This window comes from Cinclus cinclus, chromosome 11 (genome assembly GCF_963662255.1).
Source record: "Cinclus cinclus chromosome 11, bCinCin1.1, whole genome shotgun sequence".
Classification (NCBI taxonomy): domain Eukaryota; kingdom Metazoa; phylum Chordata; class Aves; order Passeriformes; family Cinclidae; genus Cinclus; species Cinclus cinclus.
In genome coordinates, this window is record NC_085056.1 from 1,565,760 (window position 1) to 1,592,912 (window position 27,153).

Here is a 27,153-nt window from a genome sequence, read left to right on the forward strand (position 1 = left end):
CCAGTGTCCCGTGTCCCCGGCTCGGTGCCCTGTCCCCTCGGGGGCGTGGCCTGTGCGAAAGAGGGCGTGGTTACCACGAAAGGGGCGTGGCCCGAGTGGTAACGCCTCACCCGCCTTCCGGGTCGGGACCGTCCGGGCGGAGCCGAACCGGGACGGGCCGGGCTCCAGCGGGCAGAGCGGAGCGAGCCCCATCGGGCCGAACCGAACCCCATCGGGCCGAACGGGAGGAGCAGGATCCCATCGGGCTGAGCCGAGCACAGCCGAACCGGACCGGACCGGGCCGGGAGCGGCCGAACCCGCTCGAGCGGAGCCGGGAGTAGCCGAAGGCGCTCGGGCCGGCCGGTTCCGCTGCGGGCCATGGGGCAGATCGAGTGGGCCATGTGGGCGAACGAGCAGGCGCTCGCCGCCGGGCTCAGTGAGTTCGGGGGGCTCGGAGAGCCGGGGCTGGGCGAGTGGAGGAGACTCGGGCACTTCAGAAAATCCCCGGGGGCTGCAGGGAGTTAGGGGGATTTGGGGGAGTGCTCCCGGTCTCACCGGGCTGGGGCATGCGGGCGGGAGGCACCGGGGACGGCCGGGAAGTCCCGGAAGCCTCCGCTTCCTCCTTTTCTCTTCCTCCTCTGCCCTCTCTTCCTCGGTTCCGTCCTCTCCTCCTCCACTTTTCCTCTGGCCACGAGACCAAAACCTCCCCCAAGGCGCTGGAGTTCCCTGAATCCAGGGGGTCCCGCACATTGGAATCCTTGGGGCCGTGGAACCCGCAGTTCCCTTCCCTGTATCCAGGGGGTCTCGTGTGTCAGAGTCCCCAGGGCCGTAATTCCCGGTTGGGGGTTTTTGGGGGGGGGGGGGGGTGGGCATATCCTGAATTCGGGGTTGTATCCGAGGTTTTGGGAGCTGTATCCCGGGCTGGGGGTTTGTATCGTGGTTTGAGGGTTTGTGTCCTGGTTTTGGGGGTTGTACCCCGGGTTGGGGTCTCTCTCCTGGCCTGGGGGCCGTGTCCCGGTCTGACCCCTCCATCCCGGCTGTTCCCGCAGTTCTGCTGACGGGCGGGATCGTGGCCGTGGCGGGGCAGTTCAAGGGCTGGTACTTCGCAGCGTATTCCATGTATCCTTCCCGACAGCATTCCCAGGATGCGGGAAAGCCCTGGATGGCGTGTACGGGGTGGGGTCACATCCTTATCTCCCCACCCTGGTCCCAGCTGTGCGTTCCCTGCCCCACACAGCCCCTTTTTGGGATGTGGGTTGTTCCTTGGGGCTATTCCCGGTCCGATCCTTTCCTTGACTCCCCGGCAGCGCTGCAGGTGTCCTGGTCTGCCTGCTCGAGTATCCCAGGAGCAAGCGGAAAAAGGGCTCCACCATGGAGAGGTGGTGAGTGCTGTGTCCCCTGGAATCCTTGGAATTGGGGGTCCTGATACCTCCCCCAAACACAGGGATGTGGGAGCAGAGCTGGATCCCACGGGTGGGTTGATCCTTGTGGAGATGGGGGTCCATGGAGGTTGGATGTCCCCCCAGGGTGGGGACACCCCCTGTGACCCCCTGCTGTCACCCTGCAGTGGCCAGAAGTACCTGACAGCCGTGGTGAAGCTGTTTGGGCCCCTCACCAGGAATTACTACATCCGAGCCATCCTTCACGCCGCGTGAGTGGGGTGCAGGCTGGGGACTGGGGACTGGGCTCCCCCAACTCCCTCTGAACACCAAATCTCTGTCACAGCCTGGCTGTCCCTGCTGGTTTCCTCCTCTCCACCATCCTGGGCACCGTCTGCCTGGGCATTGCCAGTGGCATCTACCTGCTGGTGAGTGCAGAAGGGTTTTGGGGATTTTGGGTGGCTGGGAGGAGGAGAGCACCCCTAAACCCATGGACCATGTGAATTCCAAGGAGCATTCCCAGATTGGGCTGTAGGAAAACCAATTGGGGTGGATGGCAGGGTGTCACATCCTCCTCCCCCCACTCTGGTCCCAGCTGTGCTTTCCCTGCCCTAGATGACCTCTTTTTGGGGTGGGGCTTGTTCCTTGGTAATATTCCTGACCCCACAGGCTGCAGTTCGAGGTGAGGAGTGGAGACCCATTGAGCAGAAGCCCCAGGAGCGGCCACAAGTGGGGGGCACCATCAAGCAGCCCCCCAGCAACCCCCCACCCCGGCCTCCCCCCGACGCCCGCAAGAAGCAGCCAGAGGTGGGGGGGCAGGTGAACCCCATCCCTGTGGAAGTGGAATAATGGGGGATCCTCCTGCCCTGCTGCCCTGCTGCTGCTTCCCAGCTGTTCCTGGATCCACTGCAGGGATCCCCTAAACCCTGAGGGTGCTGAGCTCCTTGGTGTGGGTCCCTAGCTCCTGGTGATGCTCAGATCCCTGGGATCATCAGTTCCCCCTGGGCTCCCCAGTTTCCCAAGGGATTCCCAAATCCCCAGTGATGCTGTGGGCATCTCCAAATCCCCAGCAATGCTCAGCTCCCTTGTAGGATCTCCATCTCCTAGGGATCCCCCAGTCCCCTAAGATGCTCATCTCCCAAATTCCCAGTGATGTGATGTTCCCTGTGGGGTTTCCAGTCCCCAGGGGCTTCCCAGCTTTTGGAGATTCCCAAATCGCTGGGGCTGCTCAACTCGCTGTGGGGTCTCCAGCTCCCAGGAACTTCCCAGCTCCTGGACCTCACCAAATCCCCATGGATGTTCAGCTTCCTGTGGGGGCTGCAGCCTCCGAGGGCTTCCCAACTCCTAAGGATCCTTCAAATCCTTAGGAATTCTTAGCTCCCTGAGTCTCCTGTTTCCAGGGGCTCCTCAGCTCCTGGGAAGCCCCAAATCCCTGGGCATGCTCAGCTCCCTGAGGGTCCCAACTCTCCAAGCAACCCCCAGGTCCCTGGGGGATCCCCAAATCCCTATGGAACTCCAGCTCTCAGAGAATCCCCAGTACCTGGGGGGGATCAGGAAGCTCTGCTCCAGCTCTCCCTGTTTTTTTTTTGTCATTTCTGCAGTTGCTGTTGCAATAAAAAAGTGGGAAAGGCACCGGCTCCCCCTGCCTCCTGCTCCAGGGGGAATCCTCCCATTCCCGCCCTGCTCTGGGGCAGCTGGGACAGGACTGGGGAGGTGTTTTGAGGACAAACACTGCAATAATGGGCAAATCGAGGATGTGGATGTGCTGAGTATGGCCACAGCAGGGTCCCTTCCCAAAATCCCTATGGGGCCAACAGTGGGGTGGAACTGGGTGGAACTCCCTGCACTGGAGCTGCACAGCGAGTCCCAAAGGAGCCCCCAAAACCTGGGATAACCCCCAGCAGGGAATGGGGGGAGCATTTCCCTTCCCAGTCTGACTCGTGGGTGCCAAATCCTTGATCCCACTGGGATCAGCAGCTGCTCCAGGCCCCCCTCTGCCCCCTCCCCACACAGACCCTGGTCCCTCAGGGGGTGCAGGTGGCCCAGGGCCCCCCTTAGGTGCTGCCAGCACAGGTGGAGTGGCCCTGGCAAGTGGCACCAGGTCCGTGGGATGTGGTGCCTGGGGCCAGAGCCATGGGAAAGGTGTGGGTGTCCGGATGCCAGGGCTGGGTCCCCCTGGGGCTGGGGGTGTGGGGCACCCCTGTGCCCTGCCGGCCTCCCCATCACCTCCCAGTTCATCCTGCCCTGCTGCACTGGGTGCACTGGGATGCTCTTGCCCACCGTGTCCCACAGCTGGGCACTGCCCACGGATGTCCCTCGGTCCCTGTGCCCCAATTCCCAACATCCCAATGCACTGGGCTGGGAGCAGAGCGAGGGCTGTGCCAGGGGTTGTTGGCTTTTATTTGCAGCATTAAATAGCACCGGGGAGGAGACAATAAATAGTTTTTTGGGGGGGAATAAATAACCAGTGAGTGCCTGGGCAGCACTCACAGGGTCCAGCCGGGGGCACCTGGAGCACCGTGGGGCGATGCTGGCCCTGGAGGCACAGCCGTGGCTAGTGTGGGGGGGGGAGTGAGTGCCAGCAATAAATAGGGGGGGCACAAAAAGCCCCCCTCCCCTCCCCCCGGCAGCAAGGCTTATAAATAAGTCATAAATAACCAGGGAAGGGGACACCCTGGCGGGGTCGGGTGCTCTAAAACAAGCACGGGCGGGGGCCGGGCGGTGACACGGTCACGCATGGGGGGCGGTGCGGGGTGGGGAAGCTCAGAACGCCGTGCGGGGCAGGACGCAGGTGCAGCCCACGGGCACTCGGATGTAATCCACCTCCAGCGTGACCAGCCCCAGCCCCGCTGGCCGCGGGCACGGCTTGCGCCGCAGCACCAGCACGGTCTGGTGGATCGTCACCGAGTTGAGCGACGTGGTCTCCCGGCCGGTTTTCGCATCCACGCAGCCGCTGCACAGGCACTCGGCGAAGGCCAACTTGCGTGGGTAGCGGTTCTCGTCCTCGTCGATGCTGCGGGGGACACGGGCGCACTTTGCCTTGCGCCGCCGGCTCCTCCCGGCTGGGATGGAGCCGGCGGGAAGGGAGGGAGAGGCACACCCGAGGCGTGCGGACGCTCACCGGTAACGCCACGGGGAGATGGAGCGCTCGTGGGGCTCGCTGCGGAGCCCGGAGCGCAGGGACAGAGCGGGACACGCGTGCGGGCGGTGCCGCCGGAGCCGCCGGGCCCCGCTGGCCTCCAGCTGTTCCAGATGTGGCACCAGCTGCACCGACACGTGGCGGTCCCAGCGCAGGCTGCGCCCCAGGAGCTGCGCCGGAGCCTCGTCCCCCAGCTCGGCCCCGCTGTAGCAGCGCACGGAGGAGTGGGCAGAGCCGGCCGAGGGGCGCCGCAGCCCCCGGCACTGCCCCAGCACCGCCAAAAGGGACAGGACACACGGCCAGCCCTGTGGGGACAGCACAGAGCGCCAGTGACACCGAAAGGGACAGGGACACACAGTCCCAGTGACACCGAATGGGACAGGGACACACAGGGATATCACACCCTCCATCCCAAAAAAGTGGCACAGGTTTGCAGGACAGGAACACACACTGTGTAACAAACACAGAATCTATCTATCTATTTATCTATTATTTATCTATTTATCTATTTATCTATTTATCTATTTATCTATTTATCTATATATCATCTATCCATCCATCTATAGATCATCTATATATCTATATATCTATATATCTATATATCTATGTATCTATATATCTATGTATCTATCTATCTATATACACAAACACAGAAAAAAATATATACACACACACACAGAGATGTATATACACAGGGACTGCCTGCACACACAGCTGTACACACAGGATATAGTTACAGATAAATAGATAGATCTAGATTTAGATAGATAGAAATAGTTAGATATAGATATATATATATAGGTATCTATATAAAGAGTTATATCTATCTGTATATCTATATGTATATCTGTATATCTATATATCTATATCTATTTTTACATATATATATAATAGATATAGAAATACATATATGCAAAGAGAGAAAAAAATACCTATAAAGAGAGATGTACACATATAGGGACTGCCTGTACACACAGGATATAGATATAGATATATAGATATAGATAGATATAAATAGATATAGATAGGTATCAATATATAGATAGATAGATATAAATACATATATCTGTATATGTATATATATAAGAGATATAGATATACACAAATACAAACACAGAAAAAATATATAAACCTGTACATAGGGACTGTCCACACACACAGAGTATACACACAGAATATATATAAAAATAGATAGATTATATTTATATATCTATCTATATATATTGATATATAGATATCTATACCTAATAGAAATAGATCTATATACAAACACAGAAAAAAGAAATACACGTACAGAGAGCTGTACATACACAAAGACTGCCTGCACACACACAGAATACAAAATATACATTTATATATTTATAAATTGGGTATATACAGGCCGAGGGCCAGGACCCACCTATAGATCCCCACCCAATTGTATACTATATAATGTATAATATATAAATATATATTAGACAAATATAGACTATGTAAAATGTATATTGTATACTATATATATTATAATGAAATTATATATTATGTATAAAATGCACAACATATCTCATAAAATCTATAACATACACAGTGTATAATTTAATATATGTGGTAATAGATAATCGATAACAGATAATAGATAGTAAATGGAATTTAAAAATGTATGGCTATGTCCATGTGCTAGACCGTATGTATAACTATATATAAACTATATTTTATATAGTTTTTATTTTCAGTATTTTTAAATAAATTATATCTTGTATAGTATAAATAATATAGTATATATCATACATATGTTTATGTATGACTATAAAACACAGTATATATATACATATATATTATATGTATGTGTGTATAGTTTATATATTTCAAATATATATATTCATATGTACGTATAGCACAGTATACATATAAAAATAAAAATATTTTTCTATATTTCTCTTTTTCTATTTTTCTAAATTTCTATACATATACATAGCACAGTATGCTGTCCCTACCCCTACAGGAGTAGGAAATATCTGTGCACACAGAGCTGCAGCTGATCCTGTGCATTCACACCCACACAGACACTGAAAACACCTGCGTGTGTGTGAATGAAATAGCAAATAAAAGATAAACAACCCCCAGAACTAAAATAAATAGTGGAAAGAAAGAATAGAAGGAAATAATGTGAATAAAAATAGAAATATGTATAATATAAATAAACAAATAAAAATAAAGTTAAATATAATGAATAAAATAAATTAGAAGCAAAATTATAAAGCTATAAATTTACATACCTAAATATTTTAAAATTAAGTATATAAAATAAACATAACTATATATAGACACGTATAAACACATATAAATACAGATAAACACTTACAGACACACATAAATAGAGAAAAATACATATAAACACATATAAATAGACATAAACACAGACAGACACAGCACAGACCAGCAATGCACACACACACAGCACTGACATAGATATAAATATATATAAATACATATAAACACATCTAAACATATAAATATATATTTCTGTGAGAGACACAGAGCCCTGCACATGGTGTGCAACGCAGAAAAACCACACAGAAAATAAAATCACACAGAGCTGTGCACGTGGTGTGTAACATAAAATAAACACAGAAAATAAAATCACACAGAGCTGTGCACGTGGTGTGTAACATAAAATAAACAGAGAAAATAAAATCACACAGAGCTGTGCACGTGGTGTGTAACATAAAAATAACACAGAAAATAAAATCATACAGAGCTGTGCACATGGTGTGTAATATAAAATAAACACACAAAATAAAATCACACAGAGCTGTGCACATGGTGTGTAACATAAAATAAACACAGAAAATAAAATCACACAGAGCTGTGCATGTGGTGTGTAACACATACAGAAATCACATAGATAACCCCACACATGACATACAACACACATAAAACATTGACACAGAACCCCACACAACATATAACACATAAAACATTGACATAGAACCCCACATGACATGTAACACACATAAAACACGTACACAGAACCCCACACATGACATACAACACACATAAAACACGCACACAGAACCCCACACATGACATACAACACACATAAAACACGCACACAGAACCCCACACATGACATACAACACACAATCCCACCCCACCCCAAACTTTCTCCCGTCACCCCCAACATCCCCCAGCCACCCCAAACCCCACGTTACCATCAGCCAGGTGTTGAAGGACCACGCCAACATTTTGGTTGATTTTTTTGGGAGGTGTGGGGAGAGAGGTGTGACAGGGAACGCGCCCAAATTTAGGGAAAGGATCACGCCAGATTTGTGGTGTTTTTTGGGGTGGGGGGTCCCTTGGGAAGTGCAGCCCCAGGGATGAAGCGGCCGAGTGGCAGCGCTGCCGCCGCCGCCTCCTTTTTATAGGGCCGGGCAGGTGATGTGCACACACCTGGAAACTCCAGCTCCAGGTTCCTTCCTCCTCCCCGAGGGCCGGCACTTCCTTCTCCCTCCCCGCACGTGTGCCAGCCGGGAATACGGGAGCCTCACACCTCCGGGATTGCGGCAGGGAGGTGGGAAGGGGTGTCCGGGTGTCCCGGTGACACCGGCGCTGGCATCCCCCAGGCCGTGCCCTGTTGTGTCACCGGCGCTGTGAGATCACCGCCGCATTCCCGGGCAGAAATCCCAAATTGGGCAACCCTGGGAAGGGCTCGAGGGCTGCCATCATCCCTCCGGGATGGCCCAGTGAACTCCCGACAGCAGCACTGGGATGCTGGTTTCATACTGGGAGCAAGGAGCAGGGCTGGAGAACGGGGAATTTCAGGGGATGGGGAATTCCAGGGGATGGGAAATCCCAGGGACCCCAAAAAATTGTTCTCTGGATGAGAGGGGGTCTGGCAGAGGTACCCCAGCTGATGCCCCCCAGTAACACTTCACACCAGTAGGATACTGGTTCCATACTGGGAACAAGGAGCCTGGGAAATCCATTGGGACCTTAAACATTACTCCCTAAATTGGGGGGGATTTATCAGAGGGATCCCCCCCATGATGCCAGGCAGAGCAGAGGCTGCAGAGCCCCCCAGTCACACACCAGTGGGATGCTGGTTTCACACTGGGTGCTCCCCCAGCAAACAGAGCAGCTTTTCCAGCTCCACGGAGCTGCTCGTGCCCCAAAAATCCCCAAAATACAGACCCCTCCCCAAGGCAGGGGAGATAGAGAGAAGAGCAGGGAAAGGTAAAACTGGTTATCAAAATATTTTATTTCAGGGAGATCCCTCAAAAAAAAAAAAAAAAAAAAAAAAGAAAAAAAAAAGAACAAGGGAAAAAAAAAAAAAAACCGGAAAAAATCAAAGGAAGAAGGACCCTCCTGGCAGCCAGACATGTCCACAACACCTGCAGGGCTCCTGGGAAATCAACTGAACCGATCCCCTGCTCCAAAGAAAGGACAGGTCATTCCCGAGGGGACTGAGGCAGGAATATATATATATATATATATATATTTTGTTTTGTTTTTTCCTGGGGGAGGAGGAGGGGCGTTGCCAGCAGTTCACAGCAGTTTTCGGCTCTCTCGGCACACGGGACTAGAACTGCATTGCTGAAGACACTCGACACACAGCAGGGCTAACTAGGAGAATACAACTCGAGGCTAGCAAAGAGGAGAGGGGACACGGGACAAGTGGGAGCATCCCACGGGACTGGAGTCCTCTGTGCAGAATCCACACGGCTCCAGAGCCCTCCTGGAGCCATTTCATTGCGGGGGTCTTTCCCCAGCTGGACAAAAACTTCCTTAATTTATTTGTTTTTGTTGTTGTTGTTTTGCACGTGTGGGTTTTTTAAAAAGAACCGCGGCCAAAACAAAACAAAACAAAACAAAACAAACAACAAAAAAACCCCCAAAAAAAGAAGACGAGGAACCGCAAAATCCCAAAGCGGCCGCTTGGTTTTTTGTTTGTTTGGTTGGTTTTTTTTCTCTTTTTTTTCTCTTTTTTTTTTTTTTTTTTTTTTTTTTTTCCTCTTTCTCCACTATTTATAAAAACATCAACAGTCACTACAGGGGCACGGCCCACTATACTTTTCCTGGGATTTTGGCCCTTTTGCGGGCGATGGCGTCTTCCACCGCCTTGAGCTGTTTCAGGAGCTCCTCCCGCCGGGACAAGGTGCTGGATTTGCTGCCCTTGGCAGCTGCAGGACCAGGCTCTGAGCCCTTGCCCGGCACGCTCGTGACTTTGCTGGAGCTCTTGGATTGAGGGGACAGCTGGCGTTTCCTGCAGGGAGAGAGAGCAAGGTGGGAGTGAAAGGAGCTGGGGACATCCCAAAGGCTCTGTGGGAATTTAAGATTCAGAGTGTTAAGTCCCACTGTTCACATTAAACCATGCTGGGATCATGGGATTTGTATGGCAAAGGATCTTAAAAATCATCTCTTTCCTCCATGGGTAGGAACACCTTTCACTAGCCCAGGTTGCTCCAACCTGGACTTGGGACATTTCCAGGGATCCAGTTTCTCTGGGCAACCTGTGCCAGGGCCTCCTCACCCTCACAGAGAGGGATTTCTCCCAAATTTCTGAGCTAAACTAAAATACTAGGAAGTGCCATATCTAACAGGTGGCTTCAGGAGCAGGTGGGAGCAAAGAGGCCGGAGACAGGAGGAGGCCTTGGGTTGAAAAGTGGCTGAAACAGTAAAAAAAAAATCAGCTATTCCATGGGGATTCCCAAGATTAAACTCAGTGCCAGCTCGTGGCTGCAGTGAGCTATGAGACCCAGAGGGGAGAGCAGCCCCTCAATCCCAAACCCTTCAGCCCCTTTCCCTGTGATGTTTGCTCCCAGAGATCCTTGGAGGAGATCCACAACCCTCGAGCCCTCGGAGCCACACACCCAGTCCTGCACTGGGATATTGCAGCAGGCACAGCCTGCCAGGAATTACCTGAGCTGGTCACCTGGCACCTGCATGGCAAGGTGCAAAGCCAGGGCTGGCACTGCTCTGTCCCATGCAGGGGACACATCTGAATATGTCACAGCAGCAAGGGGAGCAGCTCAGGGTGTGAAAAGCTCAGGCTGGGGAAAGGGGAATCGGGCACCCTGCAGCCAGGAGGAGCTGGGCAGAGGGGCTTGCACTCTGTTGCTCATTAACACTGTGTTAACGAGCTGCAGAGGCACTGGCTTAGCTCACTCCTGACCCACTTGGCTCCTGCTCTTCTCCCAGCTGGAACAGCCCAGCCAGAGCCTCTGCACGAACCCCTGGCATCCTTCCTCGGGCTGTGTTCCATGGCAACTGGACCTGCTGTCCTGGCAGAGCCTGGGAGCAGGGCTGGAGCTCCTGGAGGAGCAGGGCTGGAGGCCCTGGAGAGGTGGGAGGCCCAGCAGAAGCAGCAACACTCACCTGTCTGCCTGTGCAGGGGAAGGTTTTGGGTTCTGGCCTCGCTGCCGCTCCTGTTTGGGGGATGAGAGTCTCCCGGTCACCTTCCTATCACGAGACCCTGGTGGGAGAGAGCAAAAGGACATTCCTTCATTTTCCTGCTTGTCACCAAGGCACAGGTTACCCCCTGCCCACAGTGATTGTGCCAAAAAAAAAAAAAAAAAAACAAGTCCAGCAGCAGCTGGAAAAAACTTAGTGCGCCCCTGCACCTCAGGGGGAGCAGAGAAGCCAGGCAGAGCTGTGCCCCACAGTCACCTGAACACACCACCTTCCACTGGCCTTCTTCAGCTTCCAGCTGCTGGAATAAGGCTCTTCCATGGCACTCTGTGCCTGCAGAGCTGCTGGCTCTGCCCTGGCAGGTCGCAGGGTGTACTGGCTCCAGCAGTGACAGGTGAGGGCAGCTCTGCTGCTTTCGGAGCCAGCGGGGCCTCCCCCGAGGCAGCAGCACCCCCGTGTTTGTTCAGCACTCAACTGCCAGGCCCTGCCTCAAGAGAGCTGCCCTGGGCACTCAGGGATGCTGGGGAGAAGCTGGGTTATCCCAGGAACTGAGAGGGAATTCTACCTGGCAGGCAGCCTGTGGAGCTGCCACCCTGCATTGACCTCAGCTGAAGCAGCACCTCAGGTAGCAAAGGCGCCCAGTCCCTCGTGGCAGCAGCCCCTGGGTGTGCCAGGGCATCCCTCTGCTCCTGAGGATGGACACTGGGACAGCCTCAGCCCCCAGGTGCAGGTTACAGAGCAGGTGACACACTCTGGCCACCACCACTGACCAGTTTGGTGCTGGGATGTTGAGGGGCTCAGTCCCAAGGCACCTTTGCCATTGGATTTGGGGCTCCATGGCTGGACTCCCGATCTCTGGAAGCGTTCAAGGCCTGGCTGGATGGGGCTTGGAGGAACCTGGGCTAGTGGAAGGTTTCCCTGGTGTTTGGTCCCTTCCAGCCCAAACCAATCTGTGCTTCTGTGATTTGCTACAGCTTAAAAACTGCTTTTGAACAAAAAAAAAAAAAACCAAAAAAAACAACAACAAAAAAAAAAGAGCAGAGGATGACACTGATGTCCCTCTGGAAACCTGGAAACTGCACTGGCCTGGCCTCGTCACTCGTGTGTGAACCAGACCCCAGTGAACTTCAACCTCGGGCAGTCCCTTGCAGGCTGCCCTTGCAGGAGGTGAATGTTGCAGGTTATTAGCACAGACCTTCTGCTGGCTGGCACCCAGAGTCAACAAGATCCACCTACAGCTGAGCCACCAGGGAAAACAACATCACGTGGCAGCTCCAACGTCACCAGCAGCCACCTCTGGTTGCCAACTCCCCCCACACCCCCTCTGCCTCTTGGCAGCCACAGCAAAGGCTGGAGGGTGGCACTGAGGTCCCTGGCTGTGGCTGCCAGCTCGGTTTTCCAAGCTGTTCCTGCTGCTGGGGGAGGACTGAGGCTCAGGAGAGCACTTGGAAAGCCCAGGTCTTTCTAAACATCCAGGGCAGAGCGGGTTGTGTCACCCAGAGGTGGGGCAATCAGCTCATTTCCCAGGCTGGCTGATGCAGGCAGGGATTGCATCCCTGCAGCCCAGCCTTTCGAAGCAGGGACAGCTCCCCATGGGATACGGGGCTGGGAAAACTCCAGGATGCACTAAAGGAAACTCCTGTGACTCGGAATCACGGAATGGCTGAGGGTTGGAAGAGATCTTTAGGATCATCCACTCCAACCTTTAGCCCAAAACCACCACGGTCACCACTAACTCTGTCCCCAACTGCCACATCCATGTTTTTTTAACACTTCCAGGGATGGGGACATCCCCCCTCACAGTCTTTTCCAATTCTTTCTGGTGAAAATATTCCCTGATATCCAAACCTAAACCTAATTTCCACAGCCACATCCAAGGCCAGCAGCAGGGAGCAGGAGGCTGTGGGGTGGATGTGGAGGTGAGAACTCCTTGTCTCCAAAGCCAAGGGATTATAATTTTGGAGAAGACTTACAGGGACACAGTCAATGAGCCACACAGTGTGACTGGGCCAGTGTGGCAAGGCTGGCACTGGCCTGCCCAGGACCTCACCTCTGCTGTGTTTTTGCAGCAGGATGCTCAATACCCCCCCTTTATCTGGAGGCAATCCCACTCTGAGGTTTTGGGATGACTGCAAAGGATCTTTGCAGCTGCTGGGAAGCAGGAGCCCGGGCTGGCTGATGCCTCACCTCTGTCAGGTGACAGGTTGGCCCGTTTGGCTGGAGGAGAGGTTGGCCTCTCTTTGTCTGCTGGCTCGTATCTCTTCCTGCTTCCTTTGTCAGCTGCCTGCAATGGAATTGAAACAACGGAGCTGAGCAGCCACTTCCCTCTGGAGAGGGAAACGGGCACAGCCGGTCCCTGGGATGTGCTGCCCGGCTCCTGCAAACACCTTTCCCAATAAACTCTGCATACACCAGTCCCAGCCATCCCTAAATCCACCTAATTCCCAACCACCAGAAGCCAACAGCAACACCCCCCTGCACTGGGGTTAAGCCTGTACTAATTTCAGAACAGGAACATGAAAACAGCAGCTTTTTGGGATGTTTTTTTTTTTTTTCCAGCAGCACCAAGGATAGCAGATGTGAAGGAGGCATGCGGAGCCGTGCCTTTTCCAGGCTGTCATGTGTCAGTGCACACTCCTCCCTCCAGAGCAGCTTCCTGCCTCCGATAAAGCCTCCTCACGTCAGAGCACAGGGAAGTAGAGAAATCTGCAGCCTCAGACTGCGCTGGGGAATTTGGGCTGGCAGAACAAAATATCAAAAACAGGAACCTGCCCATGTGATGGGGCCAACACCCTGCCCCGACACCAAACCCCACGAGGCCCAACTCCCCCACACTTGCTGTAGGTTGGGATCTGCACCGAGGGCTCCAAAGCGGGGCAGTGGGATCAGAGAGGAGGGGGAAGAGCCAGGTGGGCACCCCAAGCACTTGCCCCTTCTCCCTCTGGACTCTGTGCCTGGCTGTTCCCAGCCTGCTCTGGCACAGGAAGTGCTCCCAGAGCATCTCCCAGTGGGAAAGGCCCCGGCACACGCGGGACCTTCGAGCAAGCGGGGAAGAGCCTGGAAGCTGCAGCAGGAATGTGCCCCAGGGAAGCCGCCAACACAGCCCCAAAGTGAAGCCACCACAGGGTGTGTGCTGCCAGACTGGTTCTGTGTGCCACCCTCCAAGCCAGCCACAGACTCTCCTGGCTGAGATCATCCCAACAGCTCTGAGCCTGGAGCTCCTCTCCCACCAGGATCCATCCCCCTCTTGCCAGGCTCCATCCCCCCTCCACTGCTCGGGCCCCCAGGAGCAGGGAATCCCAGGCACCAGGGAATCCCCAGGGAATCCCACCTTGTTCAGGAGAGTCAGTTTGATCTCCTTGTGGCCGCTGAAGCCTCCCTGCTGTGCCTGGGGGGCCGAGGGCTGCTGACCCTGGGGTGGCTGCTGGGCTTTGCTTCCCGGGGTGGGTTTGGCTGATTTCAGGAGCTGAGCGGGCACATCCCGTTTCCTCTTCTCCTCTTTAGCACTGTCTTCTTTTTTTGACTTTCCTGTTGAAAGCAGAGAGCACAAGGGATGACTTGGGAATGATTCCTGTTGACTGCTCTCCCTTTGGGCAAGAAGATGCTGCTCCAGGGATAGAAAAGCTCACAGCAGTTAACTCAGCTCATGGGCCTGAGGTTAAGGGATTCAGGAAACCAGCATTTCCACAGAGAGGAGCAGAAAAGGCAAAGAACAAAAGGCTTCTGCCACAGACTCTGCTATGGTTGAATGAGCAGAGGTAAGAGCAAGGTGACGCTGGGGTTGTCCAAATTTATGTCACCTTCCAAGGGTGAAGGAGAATGAGGTGAGGGAGAAACAAAACTGCCAGGCAGGAAAAGGGATGAGACAACCAGAGGCACAGGGGTGGAAGGACATGGACTTTAATTTACTCCACAATCTCAAAGGACCTCTGCTCAACGATTCTCCAGGAGCCCAAAACATTCTCAGGAAAGCATCTCTGCTCCTCCCTTCTCCTCCAAAAGACTCCTTAGAGGGATAAAACTCCATCAAAGCAGGTTTGCCTGTACCTTTCTTCTGCTGGGCCGGGGTGGGGGAGCGGGAGCTGGCCGAGGACACGGGGCTGGCCAGGTCTGCGTACATGTCCTCGGAGTCAGCGCTGCGCACGGAGCTGCTGCTGGACGAGGCACTGGACACTGAGGAAACGCTGCTCACGCTCAGGGACCTGCCAAAAATCAACAGCTCTTCACTCCCAGGAAGGCAATGAGGCCTTTTTGCATTTCCCTGCGTGGCTGGATGTTGGGAAGCTCGACAGGTAGTGACAAACATAGGCCGTGTGTCCTGGGGTGCTGCTGGTATGAAAAATCTCAGAAGCTGTTGGGTGCAGGCCTAGAAAGTAATGATTATTTATAGCCAGGATTAGGGCAATGTGCAAACAGGTCACTGTTTGCCCAGGAAAACAAGGAGTGAAAGCAGGGAGTGCGCTGGCACATCCAGGTCAGTGTTACAGCTCAGGGCAAGGGTTCCCTGGCAGGGTTTCTGCTGTTGGCACACATCCACTGTCACGACTGATAACCACAGGGAGATGCCTCCAAGGTGGAAATCTCCTACCAGGGCCTATCCCAGAAAGTGTTCAAGCCAGGCTGGACAGGGTTGGAACAAGCTGATCTAGTGGAAGATGGCAGAGAGTTAGACGGGATGAGCTTTAAGCTCCCTTCCAAGCCAAACCATCCCACTCCATGAATATTCAGGCAGCCTCTCCAGCCTGCTCCACGGGCCACACCGACCTGCTCTGCCAGCAAGGCCCAGGCTCCCTGGCTGGAAGCTGCATGGGGATGACTGAAGGGGCTGTGGTAGCTTCAGCACAGACCAACCCCTCTGCAGCCTTTACCCCCTGGCACTAGGAGCTGAGTTCTGAGAGGTCTCATGGATTATTCCAACGGTGCCAGGATGAGCCAAGAACTCCTCCAGGCCACCGGGCTGGCCCAGCAAAGCTGGTGTGGGCACACAGTGCATTTCCCACATTTCCCCCTTCCCACAGGAGCAGCACAGGCAGCCCCAGCGTGCTCACATTTCCCATCCATGCCCTGCTGCTCTCTGAAGCTCTTGCATCACCCCTGGCTGAGCTGATGAATGTGACAAGCTCGGCGTAAACAAGCCGGGATTTCTGTAAAATAACGGCGGATGTTGAACCTTGGAGCTCCAGAGTTCACAGATGGGAATCTGCAGCTGCTCAGAGCCAAATCCTGCTCCATCCACTGGTTTTACATCACTAAAGAGGACTACCCTTACACCTGTGTGCCAAGGAAGTGTTGTGTTTCAAGGCTCTGCCTGTGAGGATTCAGGGAATCCTCTGTGTGAAGAGGTGAAAAATCCTACAGGAATCACTTGAGAGTGGTTTGTTTCTCTTTGCTGGAAGGAGTTTGCTGTTTACACATCCCACAGACACCAACAGCCTTGGAACTATTCACCTGGGGCTAAACACAAAGGAACTGGACCTGCAACTTTGCCAGCAAAGGAAAAATATGATTAGCTGGGCCTTTTAGGGATTTTCTGACCTACCTCTCCTGACAGAACAAGCATCTCTCCCCTAAGGACACACAGGAACCAGAGGTAGGAGAGGCTCAGGAGAGCCAAGCTCCATAGCCTGAAACTGTTCATATGCAGTTTAATTAGGATGTGGGATCACCCCAGCCAGGAGGAGATGTTCTGGACACCATTTAGGTTAAACGGGTACTTGGACTCACATGACAGCATTATTTCCTTGAATAAATCACATGGGAAATATCAGGGAATCATGGAATGGTTTGGACTGGAAGGGACCTTAAAGATCATCCAGTTGCAACCCCAACAACTCTGAAAAGACCAGGCTGCTCCAAGTCCTGTCCAAATTTGCCTTGGACACTTGCAGGAATGGGACATCCAAAGCTTCTCTGGGCGACCTGTGCCAGGGCCTCCCCATCCTCACAGGGAAGCATTTTCCCCAAATATCCCACCTAAATATCCCTTCTATCAGTTTAAGGACATTAGATCTTGTTCTATCACTCCAACACTCTATTCCCATCACAATTCAGGACTTGGGATCTGGAGCACAAACCCATCCTTGTCCCACCTTTGAGGCACCTGCAGCTTGTGCTGCTGGAGAATTTCCACCGCCAGAAACCAAACCAGTGAACAACAGTTACCATCTCTGCTGGATAATGAAGGTCACGAAGGCTCAGGGCTGTACCTGGATTTCCTTGACCCAGAGGGAGAATGGGAGACTGAGGCAGAGGATGATCTGGAATGAGATCTGGACAGAGACCGGGACAAGGACCTCGATCGGGAGCTGGACCCGCTGTAGCTGCTGGCACTGCCACTGATGCTGCCACTCATGGTCCTCCTGCAAGGCAGCAAACACCCCTCCCAGAATGAGAACTGGAATGGGAACGAGAGAGAGGGGGGGAAAAACCCCAGGAGAAAACCAGAGATTGGCTCAGCACCCTCTGATTGACACCCAGCCCTCCCTGAGGGGTGATGGGCCCCTGCCACCACTTGTCCCAGCTGATGTACTGGGAATGGTGTTCTGTGGTGGGGAATGTTCCTGGGAATGGTGTTCTGTGGTGGGGAATGTTTCTGGGAATGGTGTTCTGTGGTGGGGAATGTTCCTGGGAATGGTGTTCTGTGGTGGGGAATGTTCCTGGGAATGGTGTTCTGTGGTGGGGAATGTTTCTGGGAATGGTGTTCTGTGGTGGGGAATGTTCCTGGGAATGGTGTTCTGTGGTGGGGAATGTTCCTGGGAATGGTGTTCTGTGGTGGGGAATGTTCCTGGGAATGGTGTTCTGTGGTGGGGACCAAAGAGATCCCACACATTCCTTTTTCCTCACTGTGCCACCTCCACAAGCAGCAGCTCCCATAATGCCTTTTTTTCCCCACTCCCACACTGATTTTGCCACATTTCCTGTATCCCACCCACTCCATCCTCCCTCCCCAGCCCCCACAGGCAGGAGCCACTCATGGCAAATCAGGAACATTCCAGCCCAGCTCTCTTCCCCTGTTCTCCCTACTCCAAGAGATTAATTGCTCCCTTAACACTGGGAGTGTGGGATTTGCTGGATTTTCCTGGAGACCGAAACCTGGGATTTGCTGGATCTCCCATGAGATGAAGCCTCACTCTACCCCCCATGTCTCACCTCCTGGGTGGAGTCCTTGTCTGTCGTTCCTTCCTCCTTGCTTCCCGATTATCCCCTGGCTTGGCTGGCTCTGGGGCTGCTGTTGTAATTTTTGTGAGTGGCTGAGGGACTGGGAGGGCAGTGAGTTTCTTCACGGATTTTTCCCTGGGAAAAAAAAAAATTAAAAAAACCCAAAAAACTTCAGGTGTGTGATCCCAGGGGGTGAGCACAGAGCAGGGACATCCCCAGAAATGATGTGCTCAGGTTTGTTGCTGTTTAATATTCTAGAGATGATGGAATTCTGGAATGGTTTGGGCTAGAAGGGACCTTAAAAATCATCCCACTACTCTCCATTCCATGGGACACCTTCCACTATACCAGGTTACTCCAAACCCCATCCAGCCTGGCCTTGATGTGATTCCTGCAGCTACAAACACTTGGCTGTTTCACCAAAACACAAACACCACAGATTTCCCTAAAGGGATTTGTTCTCCATATTCTCAATCAATTAACCTTTTCAGAGAAATTACTGTACAATTTTGGAGATATTTCACTTGTAAATTAACTCCTGAAGCAAACTGGGTGGAAATGTTGTTTCTTATCCATTTAATTCCATCATTTTTATCCCAGACACTCACACCTGCTTAAAATCTGTGCCAGTCAGGCTTCAGAATGAAATGCTCACAGTAAATGCAAAATTCTCTTTTTAAGTCCAGCATATAGATCAGGAGGGTGCAGAACAGCCTTGGATCTGTCCTTTGGCTTGTGTTCCCTGTGGAAAAGTGGATGGGAACACCACTGTGTTATCCAAAAGCCACTGCAGGAGATGGCAATGGCCCTGGCTCCTTGGGGCTTGGAGCACTCCAACCTCTGCTCTGACAGCTGGACACTGCTCCAAGTATGATCCTGGAATGGTTTGGGTTGGAAACACCTTGAAGATCATATTCCAACCCCTGCCATGGGCAGGGACACCTTCCACTGTCCCAGGCTGCTCCAAGCCCCAATGTCCAACCTGGCCTTGGACACTTCCAGGGATCCAGGGGCAGCCACAGCTGCTCTGGGCACCCTGTGCCAGGGCCTGAGCACCTCACAGGGAAGGATTTATCCCAAATATCCCATCTAACTCTGCCCTCTGGCAGTGGGAAGCCATTCCCTGTGTCCTATCCCTCCAGCCCTTGTCCACAGCCCCTTCAGGCCCTGGAAGATCCCAGCACTGATTCACACCCATTAACTGGGGAGGAGGTGCTGTCTGCACACACAGGTGACTCCTCCTCCTCCTCCTGTGCTCAGTATCTGCAGTTCTCCCCTCCCTGCAGAACACAGGATTAAGCCCATGGCACGTTATCCAGTGACAATAATCCCTGTGCTGGGGGCAGGCTGCCCTGGTGCCACCAAACCAGGAGCACTGGGAGGGAGCAGACACCACTGCAGGGCCATCAGAGTGCTGAGCCCCAAGTGGAGAAGAAAAAACCCCAAAAGGCAGGATAATAAGGGACAAGAATTGTGACAAAGAGGATTGTCCCAAATTCTGGAGAATTCAGGGGGATTCCCATGGTGTCATTTATTTGCAGGTCAGCTTAGAAGAGGTGACATCACTATGGTGTTGTGTCACCCTCCAACGTCCCCATAATTTGCCACTGCAGGGTTTGTGAAATAGCAATTTCAGGAATTTAAAAGAGCAGCAGGGCTGTCAGAATGTGCCAAACCCAGCTGCAGAGAGCTGCAGTCCTGTTTTCATCCGTCTCCAGTGTAAAAAGTTGATGAGGCTGAACCATTTTTTTATTCTGAGGCTGTGGATTAACCAAAGCCAAAGCAAAGGGAGGAATTTTAACTGTCTTATAGCTCCTATTATGTACCTTTAGATTATACAAATATATCTGCACACAGAGAATGTTCCAGCAGTAAATCATGTGTTTAAACACTTGTGTAACAGGTAACATTTAAAGATACTTGTACAATTTAACTCTGATTTAAGAACTGAAAGTGTCATTATTAAATTAAATTTGCCAAGCCAAAAACTTTTCAATAAAGAGAGCATCTTTCATTTCTTTCTTAAACTCAATCAGGTTTAGAACCCCAGAATGAGGATTTGGATGGGAAGGGACCTCAAAGACCCTGTTCCAGTCCCTGCCATGGGACACCTTCCACTATCCCAGGCTGCTCCAAGCCCCATCCAACCTTGGACACTCACAGGGATCCAGGGCCTCCCCACCCTCAGAGGAACAATTCCTTCCCAATATTCCATCTAATCCTGCACTCCTTCAAAGTTTAAGGCCCCTGAAGGTCAGAAGGGCTTGTGTGAACCCTCTTCAGAGGTATCCAGAGGAAGATGGATCCTTACCCTTTCCCAGGAGGTGGCAATAATTCCCCTTTAGCCTTCACCAGTGGCTTGTGAGGAGATGGTGTTGGAGAAGGAGAGGGGGAAGATGAGAAGGACCTTGACCTGGAAAGGAAGGAGACATCACTCAGCTCAGCCTCTGGGATTGCAGGAGCTTTTCCTGGCTCTCAGGGCATTCAGCCACCACTCCCCCCTCCCCAGGAACTTGTCCTGAGCTTCTCTTGGTTTGATATTTGGACTCCGGGCAACAAAAGTCAACTTCTGTCATCAGGCAGTGGGAAAAGTAGGAAACAGAAATAAAAATAGGATCAACTAGAGGAGAGGCACTCCAGGTATTCCACAGAAATACCTGAGGCTGTCTCCATCCTCTCTATTCTCTCCTTAGGGAGAATACACAGGAAAACGAGCAGGATTTTAAGTTTTATGTTCATCACATTATGTCCTGTAACTCCCAGAGCAGTTAGTTCATCCTTTAAACAGCAACTAAACCAAAAGAAACTTGGGAGAATCAGACAAAAAATACACCTAAAGCTAACAGTGATCTGTGATTTCTGGAACACAAGAAGCAGCACGAAGTGGTGCATCCCAAAGGTGACAATCACGGGCAGGAGCTGTTTCCTGAGCCCCTGAGCACATACCACGGGCTGGGGTTGGGGTGATTCACCCCAGGGCCAAGACTGGAAGTGCTTCTGCTGCATCCCAGTGCCTCCAGCAGCCTGACTCTTGTGTGACACTGGGGACAGCTGGGCACAGGGTGCTCCTCACTCTGCCACCTCAGGGAGAGGCAGCCAAGGGTGTCACCCACACTGGTGCTGTCCTGGCCTGAGCAGGGATGGATGGGGAAGCTCATTCTGCTTCCCAGATGGAATCAGCTCCCAGCTGAGCTTTTCCTAGGAAGTGACAGTGTGCTCTGCCATCACCTGTGGAATCTGCTCTGGGTACCTGTATGGCTTCAGCTCCTATCTAAGGAGCCAGCTCTCCTACTGTGGATATTCCAGGCTTGGGACACTGTTTGCAGGGGCAAGGAAGTTGCAGAGGAATAAATCTTAATCAGCATGGGACACTGGATTGCTACTTTGAAGTGTCAGGACTATTACAAGACAGAACTGCTTTAATAAAGAAACGGGATTTGCCTCTTGAAATAGAAATTCCAGCACCACAGAAAAGAGATGTTGCTGAACTTCTTCCAAGCAGCAAATGCAAGTGATGGGAGATGTTAATCCACCACAGGCATGGGAAAGCACCCAGCCACAACAGCACTGCACCCGTGGGTGGGAGCACCGGGGAGAGGAGGGGGTGGCTGACACGTCTCCTTCATCCAACCACCACAGCCTCCCTCGCTCAGCCAACTCCTTGGAATGGTTCATTTCAACGGGGCAAAAAGGAACTGTCAGGAAGCATTTGGAAACCATCCCACCGTTGGTTCCCAGTCCCAGGAGTCACTACCTGGACCTGCTGCCTGAGAAAGAGCTGTGCCTGGAGGAGCGACTGGAGTAGGAGCTGTAGGAGGAGGATCTGGAGCGCGAGCGGGAGGAGCCGGACCCAGAGTAGGTGGATGAACGAGAAGAGGACCTGGGAGAAAAATATTAAAATTCAGAGCTTCCTCAAGAGAAATATTAAACTTCACAGCTTCCCGAAAAGCCCTCAAGGTCTTGTTTCCAAAGATGTTCTTCCCAAGTGCTGCTCCAAACCCCACCAGTCTTCTCCTCAGGGAACTGTCAGGATTTAGTGTCTCCTCAAATCCCCTTTTTCTTTGAAGGGGGATCCTGTTGCTGCTACTCTCTTTGCACCCTTAAATAAGCCTCCCTTCCTTGAATTACTGATTTTCTGTTCTTTTTGAGAACTGCTTCCATATATTTTGAGCCTTTTCCCTGGACAATTCCCTGACAGATCACCTGACTAGGTGCAGTGATCCCAGCAGGAAAATCTGCTTCAGGAGGGCTCTGGCTTTTAGATGTCTATCTCCAATTTAACATGTTCCTCATTCCTCCTGGATACTTCCCCCCTCTTTCAGGAGCTTCAAGTTCAAGCATTTAAAGGAATGGATCCAGTTTGTGCCTTGAGGCTCCCAGATTCAGGGAGGTTCTTTCTGAAAGGTGGTTTTTATCTTATTTCACACCGTTGGTTTCCAAGCCCCATTCCAACCCTCCAAAGCTCTGTCAAACCTCCACAATCCCAGTTCTCCCAGTAGCATCAACCTGCTCTTACTGGAGTGAGCTCAACTCCTCCCTCCATCCACCCCAGAGTGACCAGGATCCAATTTTTACAGCTCCCAGTTCTTGCTGCTCCTATTGAGGTCAGTTTTCATCTAGGTGAGTTGCTATCATGCAGACTGCATCCAGCTCTAATTCCCTGGAAAAGTGGTTTTTCCAGGGACTTCTCCTGAGCTCCAACAATCACAGCAGAGCTCCCACAGCTCCCTGCCTGCTTTGGCTTCCTTCTCACCACACGTCCATAAGGTGTTCCTGAGCAAAATCTTGAACTGCTTTCCCAAATATAAAACCCTGGAATGGTTTGTTTTGGAAGAGACCTCAAGGATCATCCAGGGCTCATCCAAGGATCATCCACTTCCACTATCCCTAGGATGGAGAACTCACAACCTGTCTGGACAACCTGTTCCAAACACTTCCATGCTGCAGTGTGTTTCTTGTTAATGGTGTGTTCTGTTACTGCTCAGGTGAATGGTTTGGTCTGGGTTGTGCCCTCTCACCCACCCTGTCAGTCTGCCCTGAACTCCTTGTCAATCCTGCCTTGTGCCAACCCCCTGCTTGAAATTCCCCACTGGAAAACCCTTAAAACTCAATGTCTCATTAGTCCATGTGACCCAGTTTTCACCCCTACCTCCCTCATTGGACAATGCCTTTGTGAACCCTGCCTTTTACCCCCCTCCCCAGAATTTCTCCAATTTGCTAACAGTTTGTACCTTCCCCTTGAACCTCCCCCATATCTGAGTCACTGCACCTTCTCCATTTTTGTCTTTTTGCCCCCCAGATTCCCCAGAGTAATAAATCCTTTTTATCCTATGCAAAAGACCTCCCTCTCTTCCTTCCAATGCAATCTGACAGCCAAACAAAGCCATGGAGCCATAGCTCTGGCCACATCTAAGACCTCCTGTTCCTGGGGTGGAACTCACTCTAGGCACAGGGACCATAGTGACAAAGTGAGTGCAGCTCTTGTTGTGTCACCTCCACACCTTTCCCTGGCCACCAAGGAGCCCCATCCCACTCCAGACTCTCCCCCCTTGGCTCACCTGGAGGAGCCAGAAGCAGAGGCTGAGGAAGCCGAGGTTTTCCGGCGCCTCCGTGCCCTGCTGGGGGACACGGACACTCCCAGTTTCTTTTTGGGGGATTTGGATCGGCGCCAGGGATCCTTCCACTCATCTGCCCTCTTGGATGGAGCAGTGCCCAGGGCTGTGGCCTCCTTGTCCTTCTTTGGTGCCTCGGGCTGGCGGCTGCAAAACGAGGAGGAGGTCAGCAGCTGGGCTTTGGAAAGGGAGGTACTCAAGGGAAAAACAGCAGAAATGATCAACGTGTTATAAGAAAATGGATTAATGAACATACAGGGCCATGGAGAAATCTGAATTCATCCTTTAGATTAATTCCTTACAGCTCCTTATATCCCCTGTGGGATTCCAGCACCATTCTGGGGTGATGAAGTGTTAGATGAACTCTGTTTGTGAACAGTGACAAGCCAGTGCTGCTCTGTAAACCAACAAAGCCATCATCTTCTGAACTCCTGTGTCCCACTAAGCACTTTGTGACACTCCTGGCTGATTCCAGGCTCAGCTCTTGGCCTCCAAGGACTAGACACAAGCCAGAGGAAAGGGAATGGGAAACCTGGTCCTCCCTATAGCAGCACAGAGCTGGAGCAAGCCCAGCCTGGTGCAATGGAGAGGAGTCACCACCAAGCCTGGATCACCCCAATATTCCCATTACCAGGACACCCCGTGGGGCTGTCACAAGCCAAGACACAGTGACCTCCTGTCACCTTTCCCAAGGGGACACTTCCCTCCCCAGCTGGCCATAAACCAGGCTGGTTCATCCCTGGCTTTTTCTCTGGGTGCTCAAATGAGGTGCCCAACCAAGCTTTACTCTTCATCCATCTCCTCCCTTTCTATTTAAGGGTCCTACTTTCATTTCCCCTTTTTTGGTTCTCCAGGTTTCCTTTCTCCTCTCCAAACTTCTGAAAATAATCCAGGGCCAGCTTTTCAGCACCAGACACTTCCTTAAGTACTCCAGGATGAGTTTCTTGAGGCTGAGACTTTATTGCCTCTCTTATCTCTGGGTGATTTAACCCGGAATTTTTCCTTGCCCTCACTCTAACCTGCACTCAACTCCTCAATTACCTGCTTCTAACCTTCTCCCTGCAGTTTCAGGCAGAGTTTGTGAGGGCTTAAAGCTTTCTGAAGTCTCATGCAGTCACCAAATTAGCAGGGCAATGATACATTTATTCCTTTCCTCAAAGCAATGAGTTTCCTGGGAATTTGGGGAAGGAAAGGCCCCTTCCCCCGCTGGGTTCAGCCAGTACCACCCCATTACTCACACCACTGAAGCAACCACTCCCCACACAACTTCCTCTAGCTTTTTGAGATAAAAAAGCCACCTCCAAGTTTTCTAGTAATTCCAGGGACACTTCAACAAACCCCAGGATAATGAAAGGTCTTGCTCAGGAGCCTGTCCTTTGAAGACTTCACGCCTCACAGAAGCCTCATCCACTCCTTTTTGGCAGAGTTTCCTCTTCCCCAAGCCAGTACTGGGATGTGCTGACCTAAAAATCCAGCATCTGACTCTTTCCTTATCTCTGCTGATGTAAAAGCAATTTTACTCTTTGTCCCACAACTCCCTTGGAATATTCAGAGGAAAACCCCTCCTTTCACGTTCACCCCTCCCACAAATCTCATTCCAACTCCAGCAGAGCAGACTTGGATACCTCCATTCCACACACAAGTGCTGAGTGCCCAGGAAGGGAATCCCAGGCAGGGTCATGGCTCAGCTTTATTCCCAGCAGCCCCATCCCATGCTCCCCCTTTCCCAGCACTGCTCCAACACAAACTGTTTAACTCAGCACAGGGCATCTGCAGTGGACTGCTCCAGTTTTCCAAGTTTTAGCCACAATTCCACAAGTATTTCACCTTGGAGGAACACCACACTTGGAATATGTGGTTGAGACACATTCTGTTCTTTATAACCTGGTAACAGTAAACAGTCCAAGCTGGGCTCAAGGGCTCCTTCCAGCAGATGTTTACAAATCCATTTGGAATTTAACCTCTGTAATATCCTTGACTCAACCAAGTGCAGAAAAAGAATAAAAGGAAGATTGGGAAAAGCCTCCACACCTTGCATGAAGCAGCAGGATAAAGAGCAAGGAAAGGAGGAGAGAAAACCACGTGAAGATGCTTGTGGATAATGTCCAATATCCTGATCCAATGTCCTTTCCCTTGGGATCACAGCCTGGAATATTCTGCTGGCACAGGCAGGCAAAGAGGCAGCTTTATCCAGGATAAAACTTCTGGAGAAGTTTCTCCTGCAGTGTCCAAAATGACAAATCTGGAAGCCAACAGCTGTGTCAGGCAGGTTCAGGTTGGAGATCAGGAAAGATCAGGATCTTCCCACCCAAAGGGTGCCCAGGCTCCCCAGGGAATGGGCACAGAGCTCCAGGAGAGTTTGGACACTGCTCAGGATTGGATTTTGGGGTGTCCTGGGCAGGACCAAGCTGAAGATCCCTGTATGTCCCTCCCAGCTCAGGCTATTTATTCCATGAGTCCATGAACTAATGAATGCCTTCACACCTCTCCAGGCTCAACTCCCTCCTGGAGCAGTTTTCAGAAAGAAAAAGCATGTTACAGGACTTCTCCCTTCAAACCAACTCCAATTCACATCCAACAGCTCATGCTAGGAGCTGGAACAACTCCAGCTGAACTCCAGAGCTTGGGTGCCAGCTGGGAACAGGGATGACTCTGAAAGCAAATCTCACTCACTTGCACCTATTACCTGGTTTGATGCAATTCCCTCTGGATGAAGTCACTTTCTGGAGGAAAGGTTTTTCCCCAGGAAAACCACAACAGTAAGGCTGGTTTTGGGGTGTGCTTGGCTTTTTGACTCAGCACTAAATGCTACAGACAAGGAAGATGTTTCTCCCGTCAGGACAATTTCAAAGCCTTTCATCAGAGCTTCCAATGCATGGCATCACCAAAGAAACTTGTTCCACCTAAAACTGGGATCTGATGCTGCTGAACTTGTCTTCTCCAGTGGAATTCAGGAGGTAAAATGGAAAGTGAGCTGGAGCAGCTCCCTAGAGGAACATCCCAATCCCAGCCTGGCCAAGTCCCACGGCTGGGAGTTGAGGAGGGGAGGATTTCTCCTCGCTTTCACTCTTACAGCCAGGCCATTTTGTGCTGGACCTGGTGCTTGGTGGAGCTCCCAGCTCCTTAATTCAATACATTAAAAAATAAGGATGGTTTGCTGCTGAGTCAGTGACATCAACCTGCCCACGGAAAGGGCTGAGCCATGGTGAAAATGAGGGAAGAATTCCAGGGCTGGTGAGCCATGGGATCAGCTCAGGAGTTCATCCTCACCCTCACAGCTGCCCAGGCTGCTGGCAAACCTTACACACTTCAGCACAAAGAGTGGCCAAGAAGCCTTGTGCTCATCCCAATCTTTTTCACCAAACTCCAATTTTTAGGAAACAATTGAAATATTTCAGAATTAATTCCTAAGTCTCTTCCACAAGGTCTTAAAAAAAAAATTAGAGGGAAGAAAAGACAAAACAAGAGTGACCAAAAGCAAAATTTCCACCCAGATCCT

The 27,153-nt window shown here is 51.6% G+C and overlaps 3 protein-coding genes across 7 annotated transcripts in view; 1 reads left to right on the top strand and 2 right to left on the bottom strand.

Annotated features, from left to right (window-relative positions):
• The first annotated feature begins 116 nt into the window (after window positions 1–116).
• On the top strand, window positions 117–2,984 carry LOC134048256 (cytochrome b-245 light chain). Of its 2 annotated transcripts, none has more exons than XM_062499928.1 (6): window positions 117–415; window positions 1,029–1,098; window positions 1,287–1,361; window positions 1,547–1,630; window positions 1,705–1,786; window positions 2,028–2,984. In XM_062499928.1, the coding sequence occupies exons 1-6, from the start codon at window positions 358–360 to the stop codon at window positions 2,205–2,207; spliced, it is 549 nt and encodes a 182-aa protein (XP_062355912.1). In that variant the 5' UTR covers window positions 117–357; the 3' UTR covers window positions 2,208–2,984. The 2 variants fall into 2 exon arrangements, with proteins under 2 accessions (XP_062355912.1, XP_062355913.1); XM_062499929.1 differs by having other exon boundaries at window positions 2,035–2,984.
• Window positions 2,985–4,121: 1,137 nt separating this feature from the next.
• IL17C (interleukin 17C) lies at window positions 4,122–7,721 on the bottom strand. Its single transcript, XM_062500264.1, has 3 exons — window positions 7,689–7,721; window positions 4,480–4,802; window positions 4,122–4,371 (listed from the first exon to the last, which is right to left on the bottom strand). Exons 1-3 carry the CDS (start codon window positions 7,719–7,721, stop codon window positions 4,122–4,124), a joined length of 606 nt encoding a protein of 201 aa, XP_062356248.1.
• A 561-nt stretch (window positions 7,722–8,282) lies between these two features.
• Window positions 8,283–27,153, bottom strand: part of ZC3H18 (zinc finger CCCH-type containing 18) — a 42,702-nt gene continuing 23,831 nt past the window's right edge. The window contains exons 9-18 of one of the 4 annotated variants that reach the window (XM_062500063.1): window positions 23,601–23,801; window positions 21,797–21,922; window positions 20,354–20,455; window positions 18,034–18,177; window positions 17,178–17,243; window positions 14,926–15,086; window positions 14,216–14,412; window positions 13,072–13,168; window positions 10,852–10,948; window positions 8,283–9,739 (exon numbers count right to left, since the gene is read on the bottom strand). In XM_062500063.1, the coding sequence (XP_062356047.1) occupies window positions 9,541–9,739; window positions 10,852–10,948; window positions 13,072–13,168; window positions 14,216–14,412; window positions 14,926–15,086; window positions 17,178–17,243; window positions 18,034–18,177; window positions 20,354–20,455; window positions 21,797–21,922; window positions 23,601–23,801 (1,390 nt within the window). In that variant the 3' untranslated portion in view covers window positions 8,283–9,540. Of the gene's footprint in view, window positions 9,740–10,851; window positions 10,949–13,071; window positions 13,169–14,215; window positions 14,413–14,925; window positions 15,087–17,090; window positions 17,244–18,033; window positions 18,178–20,353; window positions 20,456–21,796; window positions 21,923–23,600; window positions 23,802–27,153 lie in introns of those variants that run through there. The other 3 variants (XM_062500062.1, XR_009933536.1, XM_062500065.1) reach the window with 3 other exon arrangements.

Excerpts from the sequence above, each read along its gene's own strand:
- LOC134048256 (XM_062499928.1), top strand. The coding sequence starts at position 358 with ATGGGGCAGATCGAGTGGGCCATGTGGGCGAACGAGCAGGCGCTCGCC. Across the intron at positions 1,099-1,286 it reads TACTTCGCAGCGTATTCCAT|CGCTGCAGGTGTCCTGGTCT; the intron begins GTATCCTTCCCG and ends ACTCCCCGGCAG. Across the intron at positions 1,631-1,704 it reads CGAGCCATCCTTCACGCCGC|CCTGGCTGTCCCTGCTGGTT; the intron begins GTGAGTGGGGTG and ends TCTCTGTCACAG.
- IL17C (XM_062500264.1), bottom strand. The coding sequence starts at position 7,721 with ATGTTGGCGTGGTCCTTCAACACCTGGCTGATG. Across the intron at positions 4,803-7,688 it reads CCTTCAACACCTGGCTGATG|GGCTGGCCGTGTGTCCTGTC; the intron begins GTAACGTGGGGT and ends CTGTCCCCACAG. Across the intron at positions 4,372-4,479 it reads ATCTCCCCGTGGCGTTACCG|CATCGACGAGGACGAGAACC; the intron begins GTGAGCGTCCGC and ends TGTCCCCCGCAG.